Raw genomic sequence first — 25936 nt, forward strand, 5'->3', positions numbered from 1 at the left:
GGGGGAGGGGAATCTTACAGCAGAGGAAACATCATCATATGTCACTTTGATTAAAAGTAAATAATACATAATTAGGCAAATAATTCACATTGAATTAACCAAAAAAGTATGATATACCTGTTCTGAGAGGATGGAAGGAAGAGAAGTGGGGGTCTGGGGTGATGTAAGAGGGCCATATCTTCATCCTCCACAGTAGGAATCAATAGATAATATCTAAAATCAATAAATCAGGAATAGCAATAAATATATGCAACAGGATATTAAAGTGTGGTTCTGTCTGCCTGTTTTAAAGGCCCCCTCAAAATAGGAGCCAACTCTTTCCCCATTCCAAAGCTAGACCACCGGAGCCCTACTTGGAAAGAATGGCTGAAACACTGGGCTGTAACCCAAAGCTCCACCACCAAGAGGGAGTCAGAACACTGGACGTGAAGATGTCAGGGAGTTGGATATTAGAGATGTTTCTGGAAAGAGCTGTTGGGTGTACTGTTGAGTCCCCCACACTACCATGGGGAAGGGTAGAGTGGGGTGGCTTCTTTCCTCTGCCTAATGGGAATGACGTATGACCTGCATTTCCTGGAGTTGTGGGACTACTCAGGAACCCGGGCCTAGAAAAAACTGAAGACATAAACTGACCCATGGGCCTAGCTGCACCAAGGCAGGTGGAATCTTAAGATCCCTGACCAGGCATCACACCGGCATCACTTAAATTGGACAGTAGATTCTTAACCACTGGACCACCAGTTAAGTCCCTGTCTCTCTGAATTTGACCATTCTAAGTACTTTTTCAGATTATTTACTGTAAACAGAATCATAGTTTTTATCATTTTGTGACTGGCTTATTTCACCTAGCATAATGTCCTCAAGGTTCATCGATGTTTTGACATGTGTCAGAATTTCCTTCCATTTCAAGGCTGAATAATATTCCATTGTATGTATAGGTTACATTTGCTCATCCATTCATCCATCCAGGGACATTTGGGTTCCTTCCACACTTTAGCTATTGTGAATAATGCTGCTATTCTGTTTTCAGAATATTCTGAAAATATTGCTGCTATTCTGTTTAAACCTTGCTTTCAATTATTTTGGATATATACCCAGAAGTAGAATTGCTGGGTCGTAGGATAATTCTTGGAGAAGGAAATGGCAACCCACTCCAGTACTCTTGCCTGGCGAATCCCTTGGACAGAGGAGCCTGGTGGGCTACAATCCATGGGGTCACAGAGTCAGACACAACTGAGCAACTGACACATACACACATGATAATTCTCTCTTTAGCTCTTTGAGGAACTGCCATATTCTTTCCCAGAGTGACAGTACCATTGTATATTCCCACCAACAAGGCATAAAGATTCTAATTTCTTCACAACTTCATCAGTACTTGTTTTCCATTTTTTTTGATAGTAGCCATCCTAATGGGTATGAGGTGGTATCTCATTGTAGCATTGATCTATGTTTCCCTAATGATGAGTGATATTATCTTTTCATGTGTTTACTGGTCATTTGTACATCTTCTTTGAAGAAATGCCTATTCAAGTCCTGTATCCATTTTTAATCAGGTTTATTGCTGTTGAGTTTTAGGAGGTCTCTGTATAGTCTGGTATTAACCCCTTATCTGATATATGGTTTGCTAATATTTTCTCCCATTGTGTGTGCTGACTTTGTATTAGGTTTATGTGTTGTATTTTTTTTTTTTTCTTTTTCTGGCCATGCCACATGGCTTGTGGGATCTTAGTTCCCCAACCAGGGATTGAACCCAGCTCTAAAGTGAGAGCACAAAGTCTTAACCACTGGACCACTAGACAATCCCTGGGTTATATGTCCTTTGATGCACAAAATTTTACAGTTTTCGTAAAGCCCAACTTGTCTATTTTTTTCTCTGTTGCTTGTGCCTCTTAGTCTATGTAGGTAAAGGTTTGTCAATTTTGTTGATCTTTTCAACGTTTGGTTCCACTGATTTTTCTCTATTGTTTTTCTATTGTCTATTTATCTCTGCTCTAACCCTTATCATTTGCTTCCCTCTGTCAGCTTTGGGTCTAGTTTATTCTTCTTTTCCTAGTTCCTTAAGTTGTAAAGTTAGGTTGTTGATTTAAGATCTCTCTTGTTTTTAATGGAAGCATTTATAGCTATAAATATCCCCCTTAGCACCACTTATTCTGTCCCACATCAAAATGATATGTTGTTTTTGTTTTCACTCATCTTTAAGTATCTTCTAATTTCTCTTGTGATTTTCTTCCTTAATCCATTGGTTGTTTAAAGTTGCTTAATTTCCACAATTTTGTGAATTTTCCAGTTTTGTTATTGATTTCTAACCTCATCCCATTATATTTGGAGAAATACTGTTTAATATCTATTTTTTTTTATCTATTGAGGCTTAATTTGTCACCAAACATAATCTAATGCCTCACGTGCATACGCGAAGAATGTGAATACTGCTACTTTTTGGTAGAGTGCTGTATCTAGTAGATATCTATTAGATCTAGTTGGTTATTGTCTAAGTACTCTATTTCTTTATCTTCTTTTTGGTTTTTCTACTCATTATTGTGACTGGGATACTGAAGTCTGTAACTATTATCATAGAACTGTTTACTTCCTTCAACTCTAGCAATTTTTGCTTCACAAATTTTAAGAGTCTGTCATTAGGTTTATATATATAATTTTATATCTTCTTTCTATATTGAAACTTTTATAAATATATAATATCTGTGTCTCATACATTTTTTTGATTTAAAGTCTATTTTTTCTGATACTTGTATAGCCAACTCTTGCTCTCTTTTGATTATTTGCATGGAATATTGTTTTCCATGCTTTCACTTTTAATCTATTTGTGTCTTTGGGTACAAAATTAGTTTCCTATGGACAGCAAAAAGTTGGATCATGTGTTTTTATCTGTTCTGACAATGTTTTTTGATTGGAGTGTTTAACCCATTTACAATTAAAATAATTACTGATAAGAAGGGACTTATGACTGTCATTTTGCTATTTGTTTTCCATATGCCTTAGGCTTTTGCCCTTCATTTCCATCATCACCGTCTTCTTTTGTGTTTAGTTTATTTTTGTAGTGAAAACATTTAAATTCCTTTCTAATTCCCTTTTGTGTATATTCTATAGCTATTTTCTTTCTGGTTACATGGGAATTACATTTAGGAATTCCCAGGTGGCTCAGTGGTAAAGAATCAGCCTGCCAACGCAAAAGAAATGGATTCAATCCCTGGGTAGGGACGATCCCCTGGAGAAGAAGATGGTAACCTATTCCAGTATTCCTGCCGGGAAAATCCCACAGGCAGAGGAGCCTAGCAGGCCACAGTCCATGGGATCACAGAGTCAGACATGACTTAGTGACTATACAACAACAAACATGGCAATTACATTTAACATCCTAAAGTACCAACACTCTTAATTTCAATTTAGCTTAACTTCAATAGTATACAAAAACTGCTCCTTTACAACTTTCCCCATCTCTTTCCATCACTGATGTCACAAAATTACATCTTTATATACATGTGTCCCAAAATATAAACTAGTAATTCTTTTAAATGTATTAAATTATGTAGAAAATAAGATATGGAATTGCAAAAGTTAGAAAATACTAGCTTATAGATTAATAATTGTTTTTTTTTTTCCTTTAAATGTACCAGTCTCTCAAATCATCAGGAAACAAAAGGTACAGTTACCAACCACTGTTATGATAACACCAGCTTTTATAACTGCCCATGTATTTACCTTGATTGAGATCTTCATTTCTCCATAAGCTTTCAAGTTACTGTCTAGTGTCCTTTCCTTTCACCTTGCACACCTCCCTTGAGTGTTACTTGCAAGGAACAACTAGTGGTAAGGAGCGCCCTCAATTTTTGTTTAGCTTGACATCTCTTAATTCCACCCTGACCTTTGAAGGACAGTTTTGCCAGATATGGGACTCGGTTGACTTTTTTTTTTCATTTAGCACTTTGAATATATCTGCCCACTGCCTTCTGGCCTCTGGAAGTTAAATCTGTTTATAATCTTATTGAGGTCCCTTGTATGAGATGATTCACTTCTCTCTTGCTGCTTTCAAGGTTCTCTGTTTTTGAAAGTTGGACTACAGTGTGTCTCAGTGTGGGTATGAGTTCATCTTACCTGAAGTCTACTGAGCTTCTTGGATATTTGTATTCATGAAGTCAAAGTGAAAATGTAGGTCGCTCAGTCCTGTACAACTCTTTGCAACCCCACAGACAGTAGCCCACTAGGCCCCTCTGTCCATGGGATTCTCCAAGCAAGGATACTGGAGTAGGTTGCCTTTCCCTTCTTTAGGGGATCTTCCTGACCCAAGGATCGAACCCAGGTCTCCCACCCTGCGGGCAGATTCTTTCCAGTGTGAGCCACCATGTCTCTGATCAAATCTGAGGAGATTTTAGTCATTCTTTCTTTCCTTTTCTCTCTCTCTTTTCCTTCTGGGACTCCAACAATGTGCATGTTGGTCCACTTGATGGTTTCCTACATGTCCCTTGGGCTCTGTTCATTTTTCTTTGACTTTTTTGTTTCAGGCGCTCCATAATTTCCACTGTCCTATCCTCAAGCTTGCCGATTCTTTATTTTCCCTGCTCAAATCTGTTTTTGTATTCCTCTAGTTAATTTTTCATTTCAGTTGTAGTTTTCAGCTCTCAATCTTCTTTTTGGATACTTCTTTGGTTTTCTCTCTATTGATATTTCCATTTTATTCATACATTTCTGTCTTGACTTTCTCCACATCTCCCTAAAGTTCTCTGAGCATGTTTAAGACAGTTGTTTTAAAGTATTTATTTAGTATACCTGCCATCAGGTCTTTTTCAGGGACAGTTTTTGTTTAATTTTTGCCTCTGAATGGGTCGTACTGTCCTATTTCTTTGTGTGCCTTGTGATTTTTTTGTTGAACACTGGACATTTGAATCTAATAATGTGGTAATTCTGGAAATCAAGATTCTCCCCTGTCCCCAAGGTTTGCTGTTTTTATTGATTTGGGTTACCATTATTATTATTTTTTAATTTTTTAATCATTATAGGCTATCTCTGTGCCAAATATCAGCCTGAGGTGTAAACTTAAAGTCCTCTCAGGTCTTTTCGAGTCCTTCCCTAGTCATGCAAATTCACTGTCTTAGTTTTCCTCCTATATGGTTTTGAATGTCCTAGTCTCTAATGTCTGGTTTCCAAAAAAGGAAAAAGAGAAAAAGAGGAGGGGGAAGAATCTGCAGCAATAGGGGAGGTATACAACACTGGCTGCTTACTTCTTGGTCTGCACCTCTGTGATGAGAAGCAGCAGTCAGTGATCAGAGCACTGACCCCTGACTGATATTTAGAGGACAGTGCCCTTTTGGCCCACCCCAATTCCTGCCAACTCTGTTCAACCTGCTCTAGTCATACAGTACAGCCGCTTGCACTGTGATAGGAGAGAGAGATGGGCAGCTGCTACTGTGCTAAGAGCTGAAATTGACAAAACTTAACCACAATTTACTTTCCAACTCTTCCCCTGTAAGCTGAAAGCCTCTGACAGATTTCAGAGTTCCAAAATAGCTACACCAGACAGATTCTACCAGTGCAACTGTTGTCCAGGTAAGGAAACAGATTCTTGGTGCTCTTCCCAGAGTTCTCCTCCTAATCAGGACAGTTTTGAAGAGTACAGTATTGGTCATTTTATTAATTAAAATTAGAAAACACAAATGTGACTAAAAAGTGATTGGAGGCCTATCTGTTACCTGAGTGTGACAAGTCATGGGCCCCACTCAAGGTTTCACCCTATAAGAAAGCCAAAATGGAGGCCACAATTTGCTTTTATTTTTGGCCTCAGCATGTGGGATCTTAGTTCCCTGACCAGGGATTGAACCTATGTCCCCTGCAGTGGTAGGGCAGAGTCTTAACCACTAGACCACCAGGGAAGTCCCAGGGGCCACCTTTTGAATAAACCCCTGGACCAAACACTCATAACCACATAACCAAATCTTAAACTGTCCTAATTTCCTCAAAATGCTGACTCTGGTTTTAAACAAGATTTAAGTTTCTTTCATGTCAGAGTGACTATACAGCTTCTGAGACAATTAGCTACACACAAGAAAAAGTAAACAGTGCTACTACCCTAGAGAGAATATAATCACAATAAAAAAAATACTCCTTAATTCACATTTTATAAACCGAGCATTACCTGCTGAGAGCCAAACTTTTAACCACTTTGGGTGTGAAGTCTCCCAGTTCATGAACAGTTTGTTTCTTCCTCAATAAAATATTCCTATCAGGAAAGCTCTCTTAATTTTCTTTTAACAATGCAAAGGGTAAAAAAGAAAATCCCCAAAGAGGTGACCCAAGCAAGTGGTGATGGAAAAGAATTGAAGCTGTTTTAGAAATGCATCCTGCTGAAGTTTGTGCTTTTAAAAACAATGTCTATATATGTGTGTTTCTTAGGCATAATGAAACCAGTTACTGGAAAAAACAGCTAAAAATTTTTGGTGAGGAGGACTCAGTGATAGAGATTGGTGGGACAGGAACTGTCATTTTTTTGTTATATGAGAATTATTTCGATTAAAAAAATATATAATTATTGGGCTTCCTTGGTGGTCCAGTGGTTAAGGATCCGCCTTGTAATACAGGGGACCCGGGTTCAATCCCTGGTCCAGGAAGATTCCACATGCTGAAGAGCAACTAAGTTGGTGAGCCACGACTACTGAGCCTGCGCGCCTAGAGGCTGTGCTCCACAATGAGAAGCCACCACAGTGCGAAGCCCGCCCACCACAACAAAGACCCAGCACAGCCAAAAAATCAAATAGATAAATAAAGGTCTTTAAAAAACATAATTATGAAGCAATATTTTTAAAGACTAACTGAAATCGTACATGAGACTGAATATCCCTGAAAATGTTTGCCTCAGTTACGCTCCCTTGAGGATCGGTCACCTCTGACTGCCTGCAGCAGTGGCCCCAGAAGTGCTGAACCCCAGGCACAGCTCTTTGAAACTATGGCTGAAATGGTGCTAAAAAACCTTTTCTTTTTGATCTCTTCAGAACAAGTGAAACAGAGGGAATTTGCAAACAGATTCTCCATGTCTTAATAATGGAAAAGTGACTGAAGAGATATAAATATATCACGTGCACGCATGTGCATGTTGATACACACACACACACACACACACACACACACACACGAAGTCCAGAAAAATGGCCTGGCTTGCAAAGACAGATTCTGACCCTTTCAGGCTACTCTGACCCCAGGGTTGGCAGGCTGGCTCCCGCACCAGTTTAGAGACAGCCCCTCTGGCTCCTGGCACTGCTGCTTTCTCTCTAGCTCAGCAGGGCCCCACCGGGAGGCCAGATACGGCTCACCGTGCAGCAGCTAGCCTCCCAAACAACACATTTAGAAATGCATCCTGCTGAAGTTTGTGCTTTTAAAAACAATGTCTATATATGTGTGTTTCTTAGGCATAATGAAACCAGTTACTGGAAAAAACAGCTAAAAATTTTTGGTGAGGAGGACTCAGTGATAGAGATTGGTGGGACAGGAACTGTCATTTTTTTGTTATATGAGAATTATTTCGATTAAAAAAATATATAATTATTGGGCTTCCTTGGTGGTCCAGTGGTCCTTGGTGGACCACTCTAACTCCCACTCATGTCACTGAGGGCTCTCCCACTCAGTTTTCTTTCCACTTGGTGACCTGACTTCTTCTCCCAGCTATGAGGTCCAGCTGTCGCTGATGAGCTCACCTGTAGAAAAGGCACTGCACACCTGAAGTGAGTGACCTGCTACTCCGCATACGATGACACCTTTACTAGTAAAAACAAGGGTTACCACATAGTGCCTGTATTGGCTTTTTTGTTTTTGTTTTTTGTAAATTCTTTTTTTTTTTTTTTTTTCTTTTTTTGGGGGTGGGGGGAGCAAGAGATATCACCAAATATGGCCAAAGTTTGAAACCAGAATTTAAAATACTGAAATAAAAGAACAGCTGGAACTCTACATAGTGATAAACAGTTCTAAATGAGCAAGTCCACAAAAGTAAAGGTTGGCAGAGGAAAGCACTAAAATCAAAGCACAAACCTCTTCTTTTCTCCATAATCAAGTGACTGTCCTCTACAAGTTCAGTCCTATTGATAAGACAACTGGTGGGGCCATGGAGGCTGAACCTGACCTGGAAAATACCAGCTGAAAAGCTTTAGTCGACAACAGTTTAACTGCTGCACAACTGACAGATTAACATTAAATCTGACTGCATCAAATTGAGACTGTCTTTTTAAAAAACAGGTACCATAATAATAAAATCTAAAAGAACAAATCTACTAGTTGTAAGTCCTAACAAGAAAAACTACAGAACTAGCTGGGTTTCCTCGAATGAAAAGAGCACAAGGAAATCGACAGCGCAAATGTGCTGCGATGCAGTCTGAGGCCCACCGGACCACAGAGACCCAGGACCCAAGCCAACCCCAGCCTCACCCCAGGGCAGTAGCCCCTTTCTGCACCTCAGTTCTCCCGGAGGAGAGGCCTACTTACTGAAGATTTCCCCACTTCCGAACATATAGAAGTTAAAAAGAAAAGGATAAAAAATGCTTAGATGACATGGTCCAGCTCAACAACCCAAGTCAGGCCCACGCCATGGGAAACACACTGCTGTACCACCGGTCACCCCTGTCTTCCCCATGACTTTCCGCAGGGGCCCAGAGGGCAGAGGGCACCACTGCTGCTCATTCCTTCACAGGAAAAACCAACTTCCTGTGAGATTGGTTTCTTACAAACCAGTCTCCCCCTCGCTCACTGGCTCTCTCAGACACTGTGGATGGTAGTAATGTTCTTTGAAGGTGTGCTTCAAAGGCCTTGGCCCAGGACACGAGTACAATACCTCTGTCCTCATGAAAGAAACAATTTTTCACATCCTTTCTCAACATTTGAGGAGCCATTTAAAACTGTGAACAATGATAAGAAGTTGTATATTGGTCAAGGATGTACAGAAAATACTCAGGTGCCCAGGAAAGGGTGCTGTGAGCCGGCAACGTGACACCAGGTAAGCCACAAATACTTGGATTCCTTATTCTGTAGAAGTCATGACCCAGGTCACTGGTGGAATTCCTAAGTTAGGTACAGCAGCCTGTTCTGCAAGGCTTTTGTTACAATATAGGCTAGTAATAATAACAACAGCGTTTAAGATGAAGAGTTGTCTTTTTCGTGCCACGTGAAAATCTGGGCTGCCTGATGGATAAAGGAGGCAAAGAGAAGAACAAGGAGCAAATGCAAGAGAGGAGGCTGTTCCAGGAAGGTGGCAGCAGCGCGTGTGGATCATGCTCTGGGGCCTATAGCCCAGGGATACCCGGGCCGGCCCTGCCCACCCCGCTGGCCCCGGGATGAAACAGCACTGGCCAAAGCAGAGGTAGGAATCCAGGAGTCCAGCCGGACACCCTTTCTCGCCTCCCTGCCTCCGCTCCCGCCGTCCCCAGCTCTGTCATGTCTGGAAGCCTGTCCTCCTTCTGCGCCTGGTTTTCAGCGCAATTAAAGCACTTCATTCTCTGTAAAGCCTGTCCTTACCCCTCCCTCGGATGCCTGGCCACATTAAGCCACTGTCTCCAGCGGCCCTAGGGTGCTTCCTGAACCTCTTTTACAAAGCTTGTGTTATTTTCCAGTTTCTTATTAAAGTGCCTGTCTCTCCCACACTTGCTTGTCTCTTGGAAGCAGAGCCCTGACTCGTGCCCGTTCAGCCAGCACACTGTAGGCGCTCAGCAGGTGTTTGGTGGAAGATGGATGACGACGGGTGGATGAAGAGGAGAAAGAGCACAGCACCCCGAGGCAGGGAGAGTTCTGAGATGCAAAGATCTAATCGCTCTCTGCCTACATGCAGGGAGAGGGCAGAAAGAGGACGACAAGGACAAGTGGAGCCACCCTCGCGGGTCCCCATATCCAGTGATGGCACAGATAGAGAGGCTTCTCGGATCTTTACCCAGGGACGCCAACAGCTCATAGTTCATCTGCATCACGTCTCTGTACAGTTCCTTCTGCCACTTGTCTAGCGCGCCCCACTCCTCCCGGGTGAAATACACCGCCACATCCTCAAACACCACCGGGAGCTCCTCCAACAGCCCCTCCTCAGAAGGATCCTGCAACAAAGAGTAGCAGGTACTCAGTACTCCTCTCACATCAGACACCCAGCATGATGCTCCAGGGATCCTGCTCATGGCCTGTTTCTCCTGGGAAGCCTGCCAAGAGGCCCAGACGCTCTCTGAAGAATTCAGCTGTCCACCAAAGTCAAAAGAGCAAACGTGTGGCCCAGAGTCGGTAGGTAACAACTACACAAACCTCACCGTGATCCTAGAAGAAAGGGAAGACCCTTCCTCTTCTCTCTGGGAAGGAAAGGACAGGGCACTGAGGAAGAGGGTCTCGCAGAGCCTCGTGGCTGCACCCGTCCTCGAGAGCACCTTCTACTCATCTACCATTGCAAAGGTGGCTGCTGCCTCTGAGCCACTGCTGAGTTTCCCCATCAGGATGGAAAGAGCAGTAAAACAACAAGTAAAGATGATCCTGTTCAGTGACTAGGTTAACACACACTTTACTGCTAAAGGAATTCAGGCTATAAAAGGTTAGACCTGTTTATCATCTTCTAATCCTAAACACTGAGGGAACATGAAGGGAAATGAGCTTTGTCCCTTTTCTGGATTCCATAAAAATCCGAACTTACTAACTTTACCTACAATGTTAGGAATAAGGAACATCTGAGCTCTTCTCAACAGAATACTAGAAGGGGCTGCTCAAAATGACTTGTAGTAAAACCCCGCTTATATGGTGGGGGGGCGGAGTTGAGAAAGGGGGATGGATCTGGCTACTCAGAGACCTCAATTAACACAGCTTCCTTGCAGGGCGATTTTCCAAAGAATCAGAAACTAAACCTGTTGCATTTGATAAACAGGCCTGAGGTGAGAAGTGGAGTCTGGAGGTCTCATCAGTGCAGCAGGGCTGGGAGGAGAGCCCTGGGCTGGCGGCCAGGGACTCAGCAGGAGGGCAGCACCACGAGCCCTTGTTCTCTGGCTACATCTTAGCTCTTGCCCAACAAGGTGAGTTTAACTACGCTTGCTCCACCCCCTTCTGTGCAGCATTAAAAACACATTACACAAAGTCTGAAGAAACATGAGTCCAAAGTTAAAGCTGAAACATATCTTTTACATTGATTATTTAAGAGCTCTGCAGCTGTTTTTATGGTTGTGGGTTATTTCTGGAGTTCTGTGGTCATTTTAGATTCTGGATAAAGATGGCTTTTCTGAATGTAGCTGTTCTCTTAATGTCAGAAGTTAGAGTATTTGGCCCCACTAATATGTTTTGTTATCTGCCAAAAGGAGATAATAGTAGTAGGGCTGTTGTGGTCAGTAAAGGAGCTGATACATGTAAAGCACTTAAAATAAGACCTGGCACAGCTGAAGCATGGCAGCTTATGGTAACGTGATAATGTTAGCAGCAGCTGTGGCTAATGGAATTGTTCCACCATCATCATGCAATATACATTGTTGTCAGCACGGAATCCTCCCCCTTGAGCCATCATTATAAACATATTACCTGGCCACAGGGTTCAGCAGAGTCATTACATAAAATGTTATCATCTGAGGAACTGCGGATGTCATCAACGATTTCTGTTTGCCTGAAATCAGGGATGTGATCCAGGTACAATGCAGGAATTGCTCCATTCCCTCCAGGGTCCCCCAGGGCAGCTCTCGAGCTGGGCAGGAGCTGGGCTACATTATCACAGGCCCCCAGAGGCCCTGGGGGGTAAAATATGGGGTAATCTGCAGGGAAGAAGGGCCCCTGGCTGGCCAGTACATCACCAGACACCTCCTGGGTGCTCTGGAAACGGGCTGCCCAGAGGGGGTCCCGTGCCGCCAAGGCCTTGACACAGAACACGTGGGCCTTGCTCTTGGCGTGGTATTTGAGAGTCTCCACCTTGAATGGTCCGGTATAACCTTCTATTAATCTTGACCGCTTGTCCCTGACAGATGGGTATTCCCGGCAAGCACAGCAAAAGAGAGCCGTCTGCTCCTCATTCGTGACCAACCACGGGAACTGCGCAAACCACGACTTCTGGATGGATCGGGGTTTGGAGGGTTTGCTGCTTCTTCCTGCACAGTCTCCCTGGAGGCTGCCTCTCTCTGAGCTGAAGTGGGACAGACAGGCTTCCTTCTGAGGAGGCAGGTAGAGTCCAGCTTCTCTGGATGAGCTCTGCATGTCCATTTCCTCCACGAAGCCCATCTTGGTTTTTCCTATAGAGAAAAGAGACAGGTGGAATTTTCTCTGAAATCCTACAGATTGAGTCACTGCAACTCAGAGGTGCTCAGATCCACGTTCTATGAAAGCTGGAACCATAGCCACAAAGTGACCCACTGTGTCCCTGTTCTCTTCTCTCCAGCTCCCAGCCCCCCAGGCTCACTTTGCCTAACCCCAAAGAAACAAATGGACTTTAAGAAAAAGTTCTTTTCCCTAATATAAAGGACAGATACACCTGGTCAAAAAGAGAGCTCCACAATTTGACCTGTGCAGCCTAAGACAGTGGCACAGCCTTCAGGACAGCAGACTTATTTACTAGAGACTGAACACTGAACTCAGAGAATGTAGGGTTAAAGAGGTAATTGAAGCAAACACCATCACTCCACACTTAGCAGGAATCCCCCTCTTTGGTACCCTTGCCAGACAGGCATCTGCACTTGGCTCATGTATCTTCAGAGTGAGAGAACACCCCCCACCCCCCTACTGGGCAGACAATTTTGGCCCCCAGAGAGTTCTCCTTGAGCTGCATCCATCTTGGAGCACCTCCCCCCTGGGAGGGCTACTTCAGCCCTCTCTCACACCACATCCCTTCTGAGAGGCGAAAACTCCCAGGACCTCACTAAGATTTTTCTTCTTTAAGCTAAACCAGAAGTTTCTTTATTCACGCCTTAGTTGAAATGCCGCTTAGACACCTCTAACTGCTCTTATGCACCAACAAGTTCAGATGCCCAGTAGGCAAGGACTTGACAGTATTTGCTCCAGGCCACTGGACCACGAAATGGTCCATTACCAATCCCGGAAGCACAAATCTACTAATAGACTCAATAGGTCCAAAGTTAAGAGCCAAACACAAACCAAAACAAGTCAGTGTCTGTGAAGTCTAGGGCTCTGTGTGGTCCATCTGAGACAGGCTACAAGGGAGAGCAATCTTCCCTGATGCCATTCCTGGAGGAAGTAGCTCCACCTCCCTTTTCTCCGGTAGGAGGGGACGGTAGCAGCCTTCGTGTATAACTGGTGCACAGGGAGAAGCAGAGGACGAGGCCAGAGGCCTGGGGCCCAGCTTCCTGCTCCCTCCCTCCAGCAAAGCACCCCTCCTCCCGGGGCAGGTCTAGGCTCACCTGGGTTGGGGCTCAAGTGACTCCTCTGACCTTGGACACTGGCGAGCCACGGTTCTGGCCCTTGCTCAAATTTATAGAACAGCTCCGGGCTGGCAATAGTTGATTCTGAGTCAGGAACAGAGAAAAGCACTATGAGGTTGAATCCAGGTCACACAGGTTAAAAAGGTTATGAAAACTATTGGTTCAGAACAGAAGCTCAAACTCAAATGCTGGGGGGACCAGACAATAATCTGAGGAAACCAAGTGCGGGGGTGGGGGAAGGAGGGGGAAGCAGGGGAGGCTGTGGATCTGAGCCCAGGTAGCGGCAGCTGCTCAAATTCAGGAGAGGCCATCAATTAAATGCAGGGTCAGCGGCCTCGGGACCGCGGAAGAAGCTCCGAAGGGCGGCCGCGATGCCAGCCCCCAGCGGGTCAGTCAGCTGCTGGATCTATGCCTTTGGTGCTTCATGTAAAAAAATAAATAAATAAATAAATGCAGGGTCAGCACGACCAGACCATTCCAGTTTTCAAGAGAAGCCAGAAATCTTATTTCTATGTGTTCCCCTCCATGGCTATATACTGACAACTAATTTAAGTACTTTTTTTAATATATAATTTTACTGATTTATTTTTGGCTGTGCTAGGTTTTCTTTGCTGCATGGGCTTCCTTTTTAATTGCAGAAAGCAGGGGCTACTGTTGAGTTAATGGTGTGTAGGCTTCTCATAGCAGGGGCCTCTCTTGCGGAGCACAGGCTCTCGGGTGGGTGGGCTTTGGTAGTTGCTGTTTCTTGGCTCTAGAGCGCAGACTGAATACTTGTGGTGCATGGGCTTAGTTGCTCTGAGGTATGTGGGATCTTCCTGGATCAGTGATCAAATCTGTGCCCCCTGCATTGGCAGGCAATTTCTTTACCACTGAGCCCCCAGGAAAGCCCCTTATTTAAGCATTTTAAAGAAGTCAAACCAAAAAAACAAAGAGAAAAAAGGTGTAAGCCAAATCTGGCCCAGTGCTACTTTGCAACTTCTCGTTTAAAAGAATCATCAGTTTTTAAACTTTTTAGTAGACACAAAGAACGCAACCCCTCCATCCAAAGAGAGCTGAGACTGTTGGCCCCATAAACCTTAGACAAGGGCCAAGATGAAAAGAAGTAAGGAAATGCATGGTGATGATCATCAAATTGAAATCAGAAGAATATATATGCACATAGACACAATGAACTACAATCACCTCTGTCCATGGTACTGGAAGTCTATCCACAGAGGAGAGAAAGGACATTCAGAAAATAAAAAAGATGAAAACTATCTACTTGGGCACAAATTTTTAAGTTGTTTCATTTCATTAAACCACTACAACAAGCCTGTGAAAAAGGAAAGCTTGTGAAGAAAGACACCAAGTCTCAAAAAGGCTAATGGGCTTGGCCAGGCCTTGTGGCAGAGCCGGCACTGAGACCAGATTTCCACACTGCAGATCTGAGGCTTCTTCCACCGCTGCCCACCACCTCCAGTGTCCTCTGGGCACTGAAACAAAACCCACCTTCCAGCAGCACAGTCCACAGGTGGGGTTCCCCCTGCCCCCGGTGCCCTGGGATATGCTGAGGCATCCAGGTCTAGCCCTGGCACACCAAATTTCCCCACTTCTCTTGGCCAGTTTAAGTGGAAAAGAGAAAGCATGATGTGTGAATCCACAGGCAGTTAAGACAGATAGAGGACTGAGTGGATAAACAGCGTCAAGATGCTGGGGGATAAATGGTCAGATTCCAGACAATTCGCAAGCATGTCACAGTCAGACATGGTTGGGAATGCTGTGGGGAAGTGAACAGGAGCCATACCCAGGGGTGCCACCAGCTTGTCAGAACCACAGATGTCCTGCTGCTGCTGACTCAGCAGCACCCACTCCTCCTGAAGCAAGTACACCGTGATGTTGTCAAACGTCACAGGAGCCTGGAAGGGAAAATGACACCAGGTAAGCACCAAGTTCCTCCTTAGTCTTCCACGGCTGTGTTCACAATCACCTGAGGGCACCCTGGGAACAGAGGTGGGATCTACTGGGATCTACTCTGGAAACAGATCAGACTGGAGGAGGGGGCACCGTCAGTCTACACACAGGAGTGCACCTCATCGCTCTCCCCCACTGAGTGCAAGTCACAGAGGGAACGAGACCCCCTTCTTCTAGGGAGGGCCACACCCTGAAACCAAAGTGCTGTAACGAAGGCTGACTCTGGACTCTCACAATCCTCTCCCTGTACGCTCCTCGCCTGCTGTCCCACAGGACCCATTACTTCTCAGCCAGTGCATCAGAAACAACCAACAGTGCTTCTTTTTGCAAAATCTTGAATGTGGTAAATATTCACTTAGGAAGATGTATCCAATTTCTAGAAATAGTCAAATGTCACTGAGAACTATGACTGTGAATGTGTCAATGATCAAGATGGGCAAGGCTTTAAGACTCAGAACTACATTCCATGGGGCTTGTAAAGGAGCGCGGTTCCACCAGAAAGGGGCAAGGAAATTCAGAAAATGTTTCAAGGAGTTCTGGATTAAGATGGCAAGTTCAACAAGTACACTGAATTTTGCTTCCTCCTGTGAATTTAAAAGACACCCTTCTCCCATGAAAAAACCCCAAACGATACACCCACTAGGATGGACAACACAACAAAGGGACAATAGCAATATAATTGTGCTAACTGAAAAGCAGATGAAAAAGTAATAACTGAGCAGATCCAAGAAAACTGAATTCTCACCCAACAGCAGACAAACAACCCAAGTTACACCAGTAAATCAGAGGATTTATTGAGTCTCTCTAGAGAGAGACTCAGGCCCTGGCCGCCCCAGGAACCATTGGCCTGGGAGTGAAGGCAGCAAGGCTAAAATAACAAGAGTTGGGGGAAAACTGTTTGCCAACAAATGCCAGACCCCTTACACAGGCTCCAAGATTGCAAGAGCCTCCTTCCCACATGATCAGAGCTTCAAGTTAGAATTCTGGTTTTCCATTGTTTAGAGTCAGCAAACAACTGGACTACCAAGACATAGCAAAAGGCTCTTTTACACCTGACAGAGTCCAAAACAGATGGGGGTGTGGGGGTGAGGGCAGGGGGAGAAGGATCTGAGGAAATGGATGTGAGGCAGGGAGGAAAACAGTCTGTAAAAAACAAAAGTATCAATAGCCCCAGAGAAGTAAGATATTGCAGCCATGAACCAAGTGGTTATAAAAGAAATAATCAGAAAACACTCAGAATCTGTTGCTGGTTATCCTTTTAAATTTTGTACCACCAACATTTATCAGCTACTCAAAGAAATAATATTAATAAATAAAATTCTCAACAACAAAAAACCCTCCCCCAAAGAAAAACATTTTGGGAAATCACATCCTTGGGGTATCGGCCGTTTCAAAGTGACAACACTGAAGGGACTATTTGGTAAGTCCAAATAGTCCAATGGCTATTTCCATTTACAGCAAGTTATAGTACATTTTTAAAAATTTGCCTATAACTTTATATTCCAATTTTAAGTACATGAAATATCTAACTTCAGCAAAGAAGCTTCTTGAGAAAAACAGTATACATAATTCTTATAAGTCACTATTGATTTGTATATTTAAAAATAATTTGAGCATTTTTCTTGTAAATCAATATTTACTGCAGAAAATTTAGACAGAAAGCCAAAAAACAAAAACAAAAAATGCTTTAAGATCATCCACAATCTCCCCAATGAAAAAGAATTAGTATTTACATTTGATATGCAACTTGCAAGTCTTTTGTCTATGAATATATATGAACAGTTTTTAAAGTAACAATAGAATTGTACTGCCAATGTGTATGTTTTAAATAACTATTCATTCTCAGAGTGTCTTCCAAAGCAAAATATGATTATAATTCCAAAAAACTGCTGCAAGCACACTGCAGGATGGACTCCACTAAAAGCAGGCAATCAGACAGGAAACAGGTACACACAGGATATGGCCTAAGGAGAGCCAATGCGGGAAAGGGGGTAGAAAACCCTCAAGATTATAACGAAGGAAAATCCCAGGACTACTGCACACCAAGGTGACAGGGCAAGCTGTTCCGACCAGGACAGGTCAGTGTGTGACCAAGGGCAAGCAGGGCTCCCTGTTCATTCCACGCACCCTGCCTTCCTGAGGGAACAGGTGGGCATAATGAAAGCCACCGGACCCATCACTCTGTGAGTGCCACAAGGACGGAGAACACGGCCAGGGCTGAATGTTTAGATACTAAAGAAGTATCTTCCCACAAGAGCCTTGTGATGACTGCAATGTAAAACACACACCTACACACAGACACACACACACAAATCTGCTTGAACAGGAGGACTTTCTTACCTACACAGACAGCAAGGAATATCCCTGGAAGTTCTATTTTAGTGATTCCTACTGTCTATAGGTAGAGCTGAGTTCTGAGCCCAGCACCAAGTTCCCTGGATCTAAGCCTGACTCCCCTTCCTCAGCTGTAGACATTGCCCCACCTGGAACCTCTACTGCAGTCAGGTCAGGTAAATATAATTGTAATCACAACCCTATATTACTCCTTTCTTCCCTCCACACACCCAGTCTTCAGATTCCCCGATTCTGCCCACTTCTACCAACCACTTAAGTTCCTACTCACAGTCCATCTCTTTCTCAAGGGATTTCCTGTCCACCGAGCAAAGCACTTCTGCTTCCCCTGAGCAGGAAGCCCTTATGATGCCTGGTGCTCGGAAGCTTACACTGATTATCTTATTTTATAACCACCTTCACCATCACCACCCTTCCTCCCATCACCACCACAGGATTTCATAGGCATTAATTCATTTGTTCACTGAATACACATTTTATTTGTTTCTGTGTGTGCCTGGAGATCCTAATATATAAAAGACACAATATTCATCAAGGAGAATAAAACCCCTTGGGAGGTGACAGACAACTATGATATAAGTGCAACAACAAAACTGGGTCCAGAGAGCAAATGAGAAGGGAATAATCACTTCTAGGGGAAGGGGAGGAGGTTTGCTAGAGGTCGGTGACCAGGAACCAGAGATGTTGTTGAGGCAATAAACAAATATACAATAAATACCCCTATCTGGCAGCACCAACAAATCTCCCAGCAGACACAGAACACGGTGTTCGTCACAGCACCCACACCTATAGCAGAAAGGCCTCTGCAGACATGTTATCTTGAGTCATTTGAATGTTCAAAAAATACTGAGAACCTATTACATGCCATATATTGCTCCACTATTCTAGCTGGGGTATAGCATACAGTGAGTCAGCAAACATGTGAGTAAATAAATAAATGTGAGAATTTTATACTGTAATAAGGGCTGGGAAGAAAATGAAACAGGATAATGGTATAGAGTGACAGGGAAGTCTTTGACCTCTATCCATTCTTCTGCCAGTGACAAGCAAGACACCCCACACCCAATCCTATAGGCCAAGACTGCCTTTACTTAATAAATATCACAAAATAGCATCAAAGGAAGATTCTAATAATAGATCAATAATACCTCACATGGACCCCCCAGTCTTCCAGCTTTGAGCCAAAAGAGTGATATAAAGAATGGAACTTTCCCTGGCACCTCAGACAGTAAAAAATCTGCCTGCCATGCAGGAGAACTCAGTTCAATCCCTGGATTGGGAAGATCCCCTGGAGAAGGGAAGGGCTATCCATTCCCGTACTCTTTCCTGGAGAATGCCATGGACAGAGGAGACTAGGAGGCTTCAGTCCATGTGGCTGCAAAGAGTCGAATACAACTGAGTGACTAATACTTTCACTTTTAGAATAGCACAGCTATTCTACCCAGGCCTTAGTTACCATCAGTCATCTGCATATCATCTTACATGTCTAGTTTGTTCTGTAATCACTTTATCTTTGAATAACATTCTCATTTCCCAAGCTAAAAAAACGCATACACCTGGAAAGGGTGTCCTTTTGATATCCTGCAATCAAGATTAGAATCAAGAATGAAATTTCCAGTCCCCAAGGTTTTCAATTAGTGATTGGGCCTGAAAAGGATTTCCCTCATAGCTCAGTTGGTAAAGAATCTGCCTGCAATGCAGGAGACCCCAGTTTGATTCCTTGGTCAGGAAGATCCCCTGGAGAAGGGATAGGCTACCCAGTATTCTGGCCTGGAAAATTCCATGGAAGACCATAGGGATGCAAAAAGTCGGACATGACTGAGTGACTTTCACTTTCCTGAAAAGGACATAAAATTTCTCTTCCACTTCCCAAAATATTTGTAGTTCTCTCTTTTCAAACTAAAGACTAAGAAAGTCTACAAATGGACAGAATCGCTTGAAATCAACCTCAAATCACTAATTCCAATTTGCAATGCCAATTGTTTATAGCCCTTCTTCCCCACTACATTTTGCTTCCCCTGTCCAAAATCAGGTTCAGTTTAAAATAAACCTCGGATATTACCTGAGGGCAAGGGCCATTTCCTTTACTTTTTTTGTATCCCCTAAAGCAGGAGTTGGGGCTTCCCAACTCCTGAGTGAGTGAGTTGGGGCTTCCCCCTTCCTGAGTGAAGTCGCTCAGTCGTGTCCAACTCTTTGTGACCCTATGGACTGTAGCCTGCCAGGTTCCTCCATCCACGGGGTTTTTCCAGGCAAGAATACTGGAGTGGGTTGCCATTTCCTTCTCCAGGGTATCTTCCCAACCCAGGGATCGAACCTGGGTTTCCTGCACTGCAGGCATACTCTTTACCGTCTGAGCCACCAGGAAAGCCCTCCCAGTTGGTGCTAGTGGTAAAGAATCCACCTGCCAATGCAGGAGCCATAAGAGACAATGGTCAGATCCCTGGGTTGGGAAGATCCCCTGGAGGAGGGCATGGCAACCCACTCCAGTGTTGTTGCCTGGAGAATCCCACGGACAGAGGAGCCTGGCGGGCTACAGTCCTTAGGGTTGCAAAGAGTTGGACACAACTAAAGTGACTTAGCATGGCACAGCACAGCAAAGCAGGGGTCCCCCAACATTCAGGATCTAATGCCGAATGATCTGAGGTGGAGCTGATGTAAGAATAAGAAGAAGTACACAATAAATACAATGTGCTTGAATAATCCTGAAACCATCTCCCACAACTGTCACCACCCTCCCCCCAACATTATTCCCCTCTGGTCCGTGGAAAAACTGTCCTTCAGATAGCCAGTCCCTGGCACCAACAAAGCTGCGGACCGCTGCCCTAAAGTGCTAAGTATGAGGCTAGCAGGCAGGGCATCTTCAATCTTCCTCTGGTTAGGTTGTTGGACTGTTTATAGGTTGTTACATCTGGAAAATGCACTGTGGAGAGGGCTGAGTAAGGAAAAGATGCTTAAGCAAGGAGTAACTTCTTTTGTAATTCAAAGTCTTTCCCAGTCTTCCCAGGAATAAGTACAGCATCAAAATACCCTCCTGATTCTTTCTCTCTTTTGTCTGTGGGGCCACCCTGCCGCGCTTGTCCATGTTACTGAGGTGAAAACTGCAGGAGAGTTCCTGGAGGAAAGTGGTCATTTCATATTTATCCTGTACTTCCAGATTCTCCATCAACTTAAATCCCTGACCACAAAGGCTTATTAAACGAGCAATTTTTTAAAAAAAGAGACTCAATCCGCATTCGAAAATGTTTGCTGAAGACATTCCTCTTTGGCCAGAGAAGAAACAACCCTCAAGAACTAGCATCAAAGAATATCCAGAAAGATCTTAGTCCCCAAAGTCTGCCATGGTCTCCAAGTCAAAAGCATGCGACCACGCTGGTCTTTGCTGACAGACTCTGAGCTCTTAGCAATCCTGCCAAACCCACTTAACTCTGTCTTTAAGCACTCTTCCCCACCTTTTCTTACAACTCAGCTTCTTGCCCAAAGCCTGAAGAAAAATTTACGGGAATATGCTTCTCAGAAATATTCAGATACTCCACGAAGTAGAAATTGGCAAGAAATACTCCAGATGCCAAGTCTTTTGCTTCTCAGCCCTTTCTTGGGAAGAGACATCTAGGCAGGGCCAAGCCCTCACCCTGCCCTCCCCTGGCTCCCAGCACTGGTGTCTTATCCAGCCTCAAAGCCTTAAAACACCACAGGCCTCTAAACGCCAACGTTGGGAAAAACGGGAAGCCCTTACGCATTACTCCACTACGCGGGTCACCCACCCAGCACCAACGGGGCGACCACTCGGCAGAGCGCGGCTGAGCCAGCCGCGGAGGGAGGGAGCGGAAGGCTGCGCGGGACTCGCCGGGAGAGCGAACGAAGAGGCGGGCGAGCGGGCGAGTCCTTCCCTGCAAGGGGGGCTCATCTGCGCGGACTCCTCCTGTAGCGCCCGCCTCGCCGGAGCCCAGACCTGGGACCGACGGGAGGGGAGTGACGGCCCCGGGGCCCGTCCAGGCCTACCTTCCCCGACTCCCTGGGCTCCATGGCCCCGCTTTCGGTGGCCCGTGCCACCCCCGCCACTGCCGTCAGGCCGCCCCCTCCCCCCGCGGCCTGGCCTGAGGAGGCCGCAGCCGCCGCCGCGACCACCTGAGAGAACCCGGATTCCCTGAGGGGAGGGTGCCCGAGAGGGAGGGAGCGCGGCCCGGAATCGGCAGTGCCTCCTCAGAGGGGGCGGTGGCGCTCGCGGCTCCCGGAGAGGCGCGCGGCCGGTACTCGGTACTCGCGTCGCACCGGGCGAACCACTTTACGGCACCCCCCCAGCCCGGGGCATCATGGGAAGCGCAGTCCAGGCTCAGTAAGCGGCTCCGAGAGCCGCTTGTTGGCTTGGGGAATACAGGGTCTCGGTTGGACAGAGCGGTTCGTTCTCTACCCTCTCCACTCTCCAGGGCCCAACAGTAAGGGCAGAGTGCTCTGATTGAGCTATAAGATTGCTTGTTCTTGCGTCTGTTCCTTCCCATTTTTGCCAGTAACTGCAGTTGCATAGGACTCTCCTGTCGGGGTGGTCTGAGGAACATGAAGGGACAGAGGGTAAATACAGAATCACTGGGCATTGGAGCAGAAGTGTCCAGCCTGGCTTCCTCCCTCTCCACCCCATCCTGGAAGCAGAGCTGGAGACCAAGGTTTGGTCCTGGAAAGTGACCCAAGAGAGCAGACCTTGGGACTTGGGAGGGTTAAGCAGGGAAGAGGAAAAATTGATGGATGGATGCGTTTTCGAGGTCACTGCTGTAGGTATTGGGAGCTTCATTCCACTTCTAAGAATTATACAGAATGCCCCTCCCCATAATAGTCCATTGAACAATGGGAGGAGGAGAGCTCAGCATTCATCCATTGCTCCCATCCCCAGAAGTTGAGAGTTGCCCAACGAGACGGTAACTGCACTCGGTCCTCACACTTGTACTTCTAGCTGTGCTTGTATGGAGGCCAGGTGGACACTCTGTGGTCAGAAAGCCCTGGGGCAGAAAGCAAAAGAAGCTTGAAAAGAAGCTGCTGCTGCTAAGTCGCTTCAGTGGTGTCAGACTCTGTGCGACCCCATAGACGGCAGCCCACCAGGCTCCCCCGTCCCTAGGATTCTCCAGGCAAGAACACGAGTGGGCTGCCATTTCCTTCTCTAATGCATGAAAGTGAAAAGTGAAAGTGAAGTCACTCAGTCATGTCCAACTCTTAGCGACCCCATGGACTGCAGCCTAGCGGCTCCTCCGTCCATGGGATTTTCTAGGCAAAAGTACTGGAGTAGGGTGCCATTGCCTTCTCCGTGAAAAGAATCTATATAATGGCAAATCAGCACATGAACAAGAATGCTCAGCATCATTGGTCATTTGTTGTGGAGTCACTAAATCGTGTCCGGCTCTCTGCGACGCCATGGACTGCAGCATACCAGGTTTCCCTGTCCTTAAGTATCTCCCAGAGTTTGCTCAGATTCATGGACATTGAGTCAGTGATGTTATCTAGCCATTTCATTAGTCATTAAGGAAATACAAATTAAAATTGCAATGGGACACAACTTCATACCCACCGAATGGGTAATAAAAAAAAAATAAGAAAGATAACAGCAAGTGTTGGAGAGGATGTAGAGAAATGAGCCCTGGTACATTTTGGGGCAGAAGTGGGGATGGCATAGGGGCAGGGGAGGGAGATGTAAAATGGTGCAACCACTTTGGGAAACGGTTTGAAAGTTTCTTAAGAGGTTAAACTTACCATATGACCTAGCAATTCCCACTGCTAGGTATATACCCAAGAGAAATGAAAACATGACCACACAAAGACTTGTATAGGAATGTTTATAGCAGCTTTAAATGTTTATAGCATGAGTTTGAGCAAGCTCCAGGAGTTGGTGATGGACAGGGAAGCCTGGTATGCTATAGTCCATGAAGTAACAAAGAGTCAGACACAACTGAATGACTAAATTGAACTGAATTGATGGCAGCTTTATTCATAGTAGACCAAAAACAAGGAAGTACTCAACTGTCCATCAACTGATGAATGCGTAGATAAAATATGGCATATCCACACAATGGATTACTATTCAGCAACAAAAGGGAACAAGCTGTTGGCACATGCTGTAATATGAAAGTGTGAAAGGAAAGGAAAATAAAAATGGAGTTGGTATTGCTAAGAGAGCTCTTGAAAATGGAGCTGAGAGTCCATTAAGGACGTGTGACTTATTCATTTCTCAGCCTGGGTGGAATCTGATCTTTTGACTTGTTGGCTTGGGGAATACAGGGTCTTGTTGATTTGTTGGTTTGGGGAATACAGGGTCCAGAATACCTTCCAGAAACTCAAGATACTAACCAGACCCTTACCCTAAAATATGATCATCTGTTTACTTCTTGGATCCACGGACAAAGCAATGTTGCATGCTATTTTAGTTAACAATAATTGTTGCTGCCATCAAGCCATCAACAACTGTAGCCACAGCCCCATGGTGTACCCTGAGGGGATTCAGGATGGAGGAAAACAGGGTACTGACCCAAATAGTTAAGATGCATAGGTAAGGGATCATTTCAATGAACCCAGACTCTTGCATCTCCCCATACATAGAAAAGCACTACAATCATTAACTGGAGATATCAATATTTTGTGATTAGAAATAATCAATTGATGTTCAACTACATTTTTTTTTTCCTCAGAAAAATCTCCTATTATTCCTCCACTGCCTCAGAGCTGTCTGAAAGGCTGTCTCCCAAAACATAGTCCTCAGTAAGGGCTCCAAATAAAACAGGCAATTTTTAGGTAGCGTGTTTTTCTTCCGTTGACAGGCCTTCTTTAAAATGACTCCTGATTCTTAGTATTAGTAATATGCTCAGTCATGTCTGACTCTTTTTCAACCCCATGTGTAGCCCACCAGGATCCTCTGTCCATGGAATTTTCCAGCTAAGAATACTGGAATGGGTTGCCATTTCTTACTGCAGGGGATCTTCCCAACCCAGGGATTGCATTTGCAGGCGGATTCTTCACCACTAGCACCACCTGATTACTTATCGACAACTATTTTCTGACTCACATCAGACTCAATCCACTCTCTCCAGGCAACTTTAAACAACCTCGTGGCTCTTTGTTTTTATTAGCCCCCAAATCTTTCTCTTCCTCAGAACACTCCTTCAGGGTTACCCGTATCCATGTCTCCTGAATTGTAATTCTTAAGGTTCCCAATAAATTTATTTGCAACCTCCTGTATTATTTATTTTGCTTGACAGATGAATCTCAAAATCATCATGCTAATACAAAGGAGCCAGACATTTATATAAAGTGTCCAGAACAGGCACATCTTAGTTCAGTTCAGTCACTCAGTCGTGTCCAAATATTTGAGACCCCATGGACTGCAGCAGGCCAGGCTTCCCTGTCCATCACCAGCTCCCAGAACCTGCTCAAACTCATGTCCATAGAGTCGGTGGTGCCATTCAACCATCTCATCCTGTCAGCCCCTTCTCCTCCCACCCTCAATCTTTCCCAGTATCAGGGTCTTTTCCAATGAGTCGGTTCTTCGCATCAGGTGGCCAAAGTATTGGAGCTTCAGCGTCAGCATCAGTCCTTCCAAAGAATATTCAGGACTGATTTCCTTTAGGATGGACTGGTTTGAACTCATTGCAGTCCAAGGAACTCTCAAGAGTCTTCTCCAACACCACAGTTCAAAAGCATCAATTCTTTGGTGCTTAGCTTTCTTTATAGTCCAACTCTCACATTCATACACGACTACTGGAAAAACCATAGCTTTGACTAGACGGACCCAATAAAACGGATTGTTTTATACAATCACTGGGCCTGGAGGTGGGAAGAATGTATCATAAATTGGCTTGAAATAATGCAAATGTTCTAAAACTAGCCTGTGGTGATGTTTGTGTGTGTTTTCTATGAAAGTCAACTTTTATAAAACTTTGTGTGTTTTCCATAAGTCATCAAAGTGTAAACTCAAAATGGGTGAATTTCATAGGATCTAAATTATATCTCAATAAAACTTTTCAGAAGGAGGAAGAGAAGCAGACCTCAGCATGAGATGAATGTATCTTGCATGGAAATGCCTGCCAGAGCTGCAGCTGCTATCAGATGGGGTGAGGGATGGGACCTGGGGCCCTAGAGATGTCTCGTACCAGAAATCTTAAGACTTTACATCCCAACTGCTAAAGATGAGGAATCTGAGGTTCAGATATGGGAAGTGACTTGCCCAAGTTCACTAGCATGAGCGATTCGCAGAGGTTTCCCAGGTGGCAGTCCTTGTGCAGGTCCAGGCCAGGGCGCAG

At 44.7% G+C, this 25936-nt stretch overlaps 1 protein-coding gene across 1 annotated transcript in view; it reads right to left on the bottom strand.

Annotated features, from left to right (window-relative positions):
* Positions 1 to 21922, bottom strand: part of ZNF862 (zinc finger protein 862) — a 30654-nt gene extending 8732 nt beyond the window's left edge. Inside the window, exons 1-5 of the mRNA XM_010843859.1 lie at positions 21663 to 21922; positions 15145 to 15256; positions 13341 to 13445; positions 11521 to 12218; positions 9917 to 10073 (exon numbers count right to left, since the gene is read on the bottom strand). Of these exons, the coding sequence (XP_010842161.1) occupies positions 9917 to 10073; positions 11521 to 12218; positions 13341 to 13445; positions 15145 to 15256; positions 21663 to 21686 (1096 nt within the window). The 5' untranslated portion in view covers positions 21687 to 21922. The remainder of the gene's footprint in view (positions 1 to 9916; positions 10074 to 11520; positions 12219 to 13340; positions 13446 to 15144; positions 15257 to 21662) is intronic.
* Between the last annotated feature and the right edge of the window lie 4014 nt (positions 21923 to 25936).

The sequence above is a fragment of the Bison bison genome, unplaced genomic scaffold (assembly GCF_000754665.1).
Source record: "Bison bison bison isolate TAMUID 2011002044 unplaced genomic scaffold, Bison_UMD1.0 scf7180017864191, whole genome shotgun sequence".
NCBI classification, from domain to species: domain Eukaryota; kingdom Metazoa; phylum Chordata; class Mammalia; order Artiodactyla; family Bovidae; genus Bison; species Bison bison.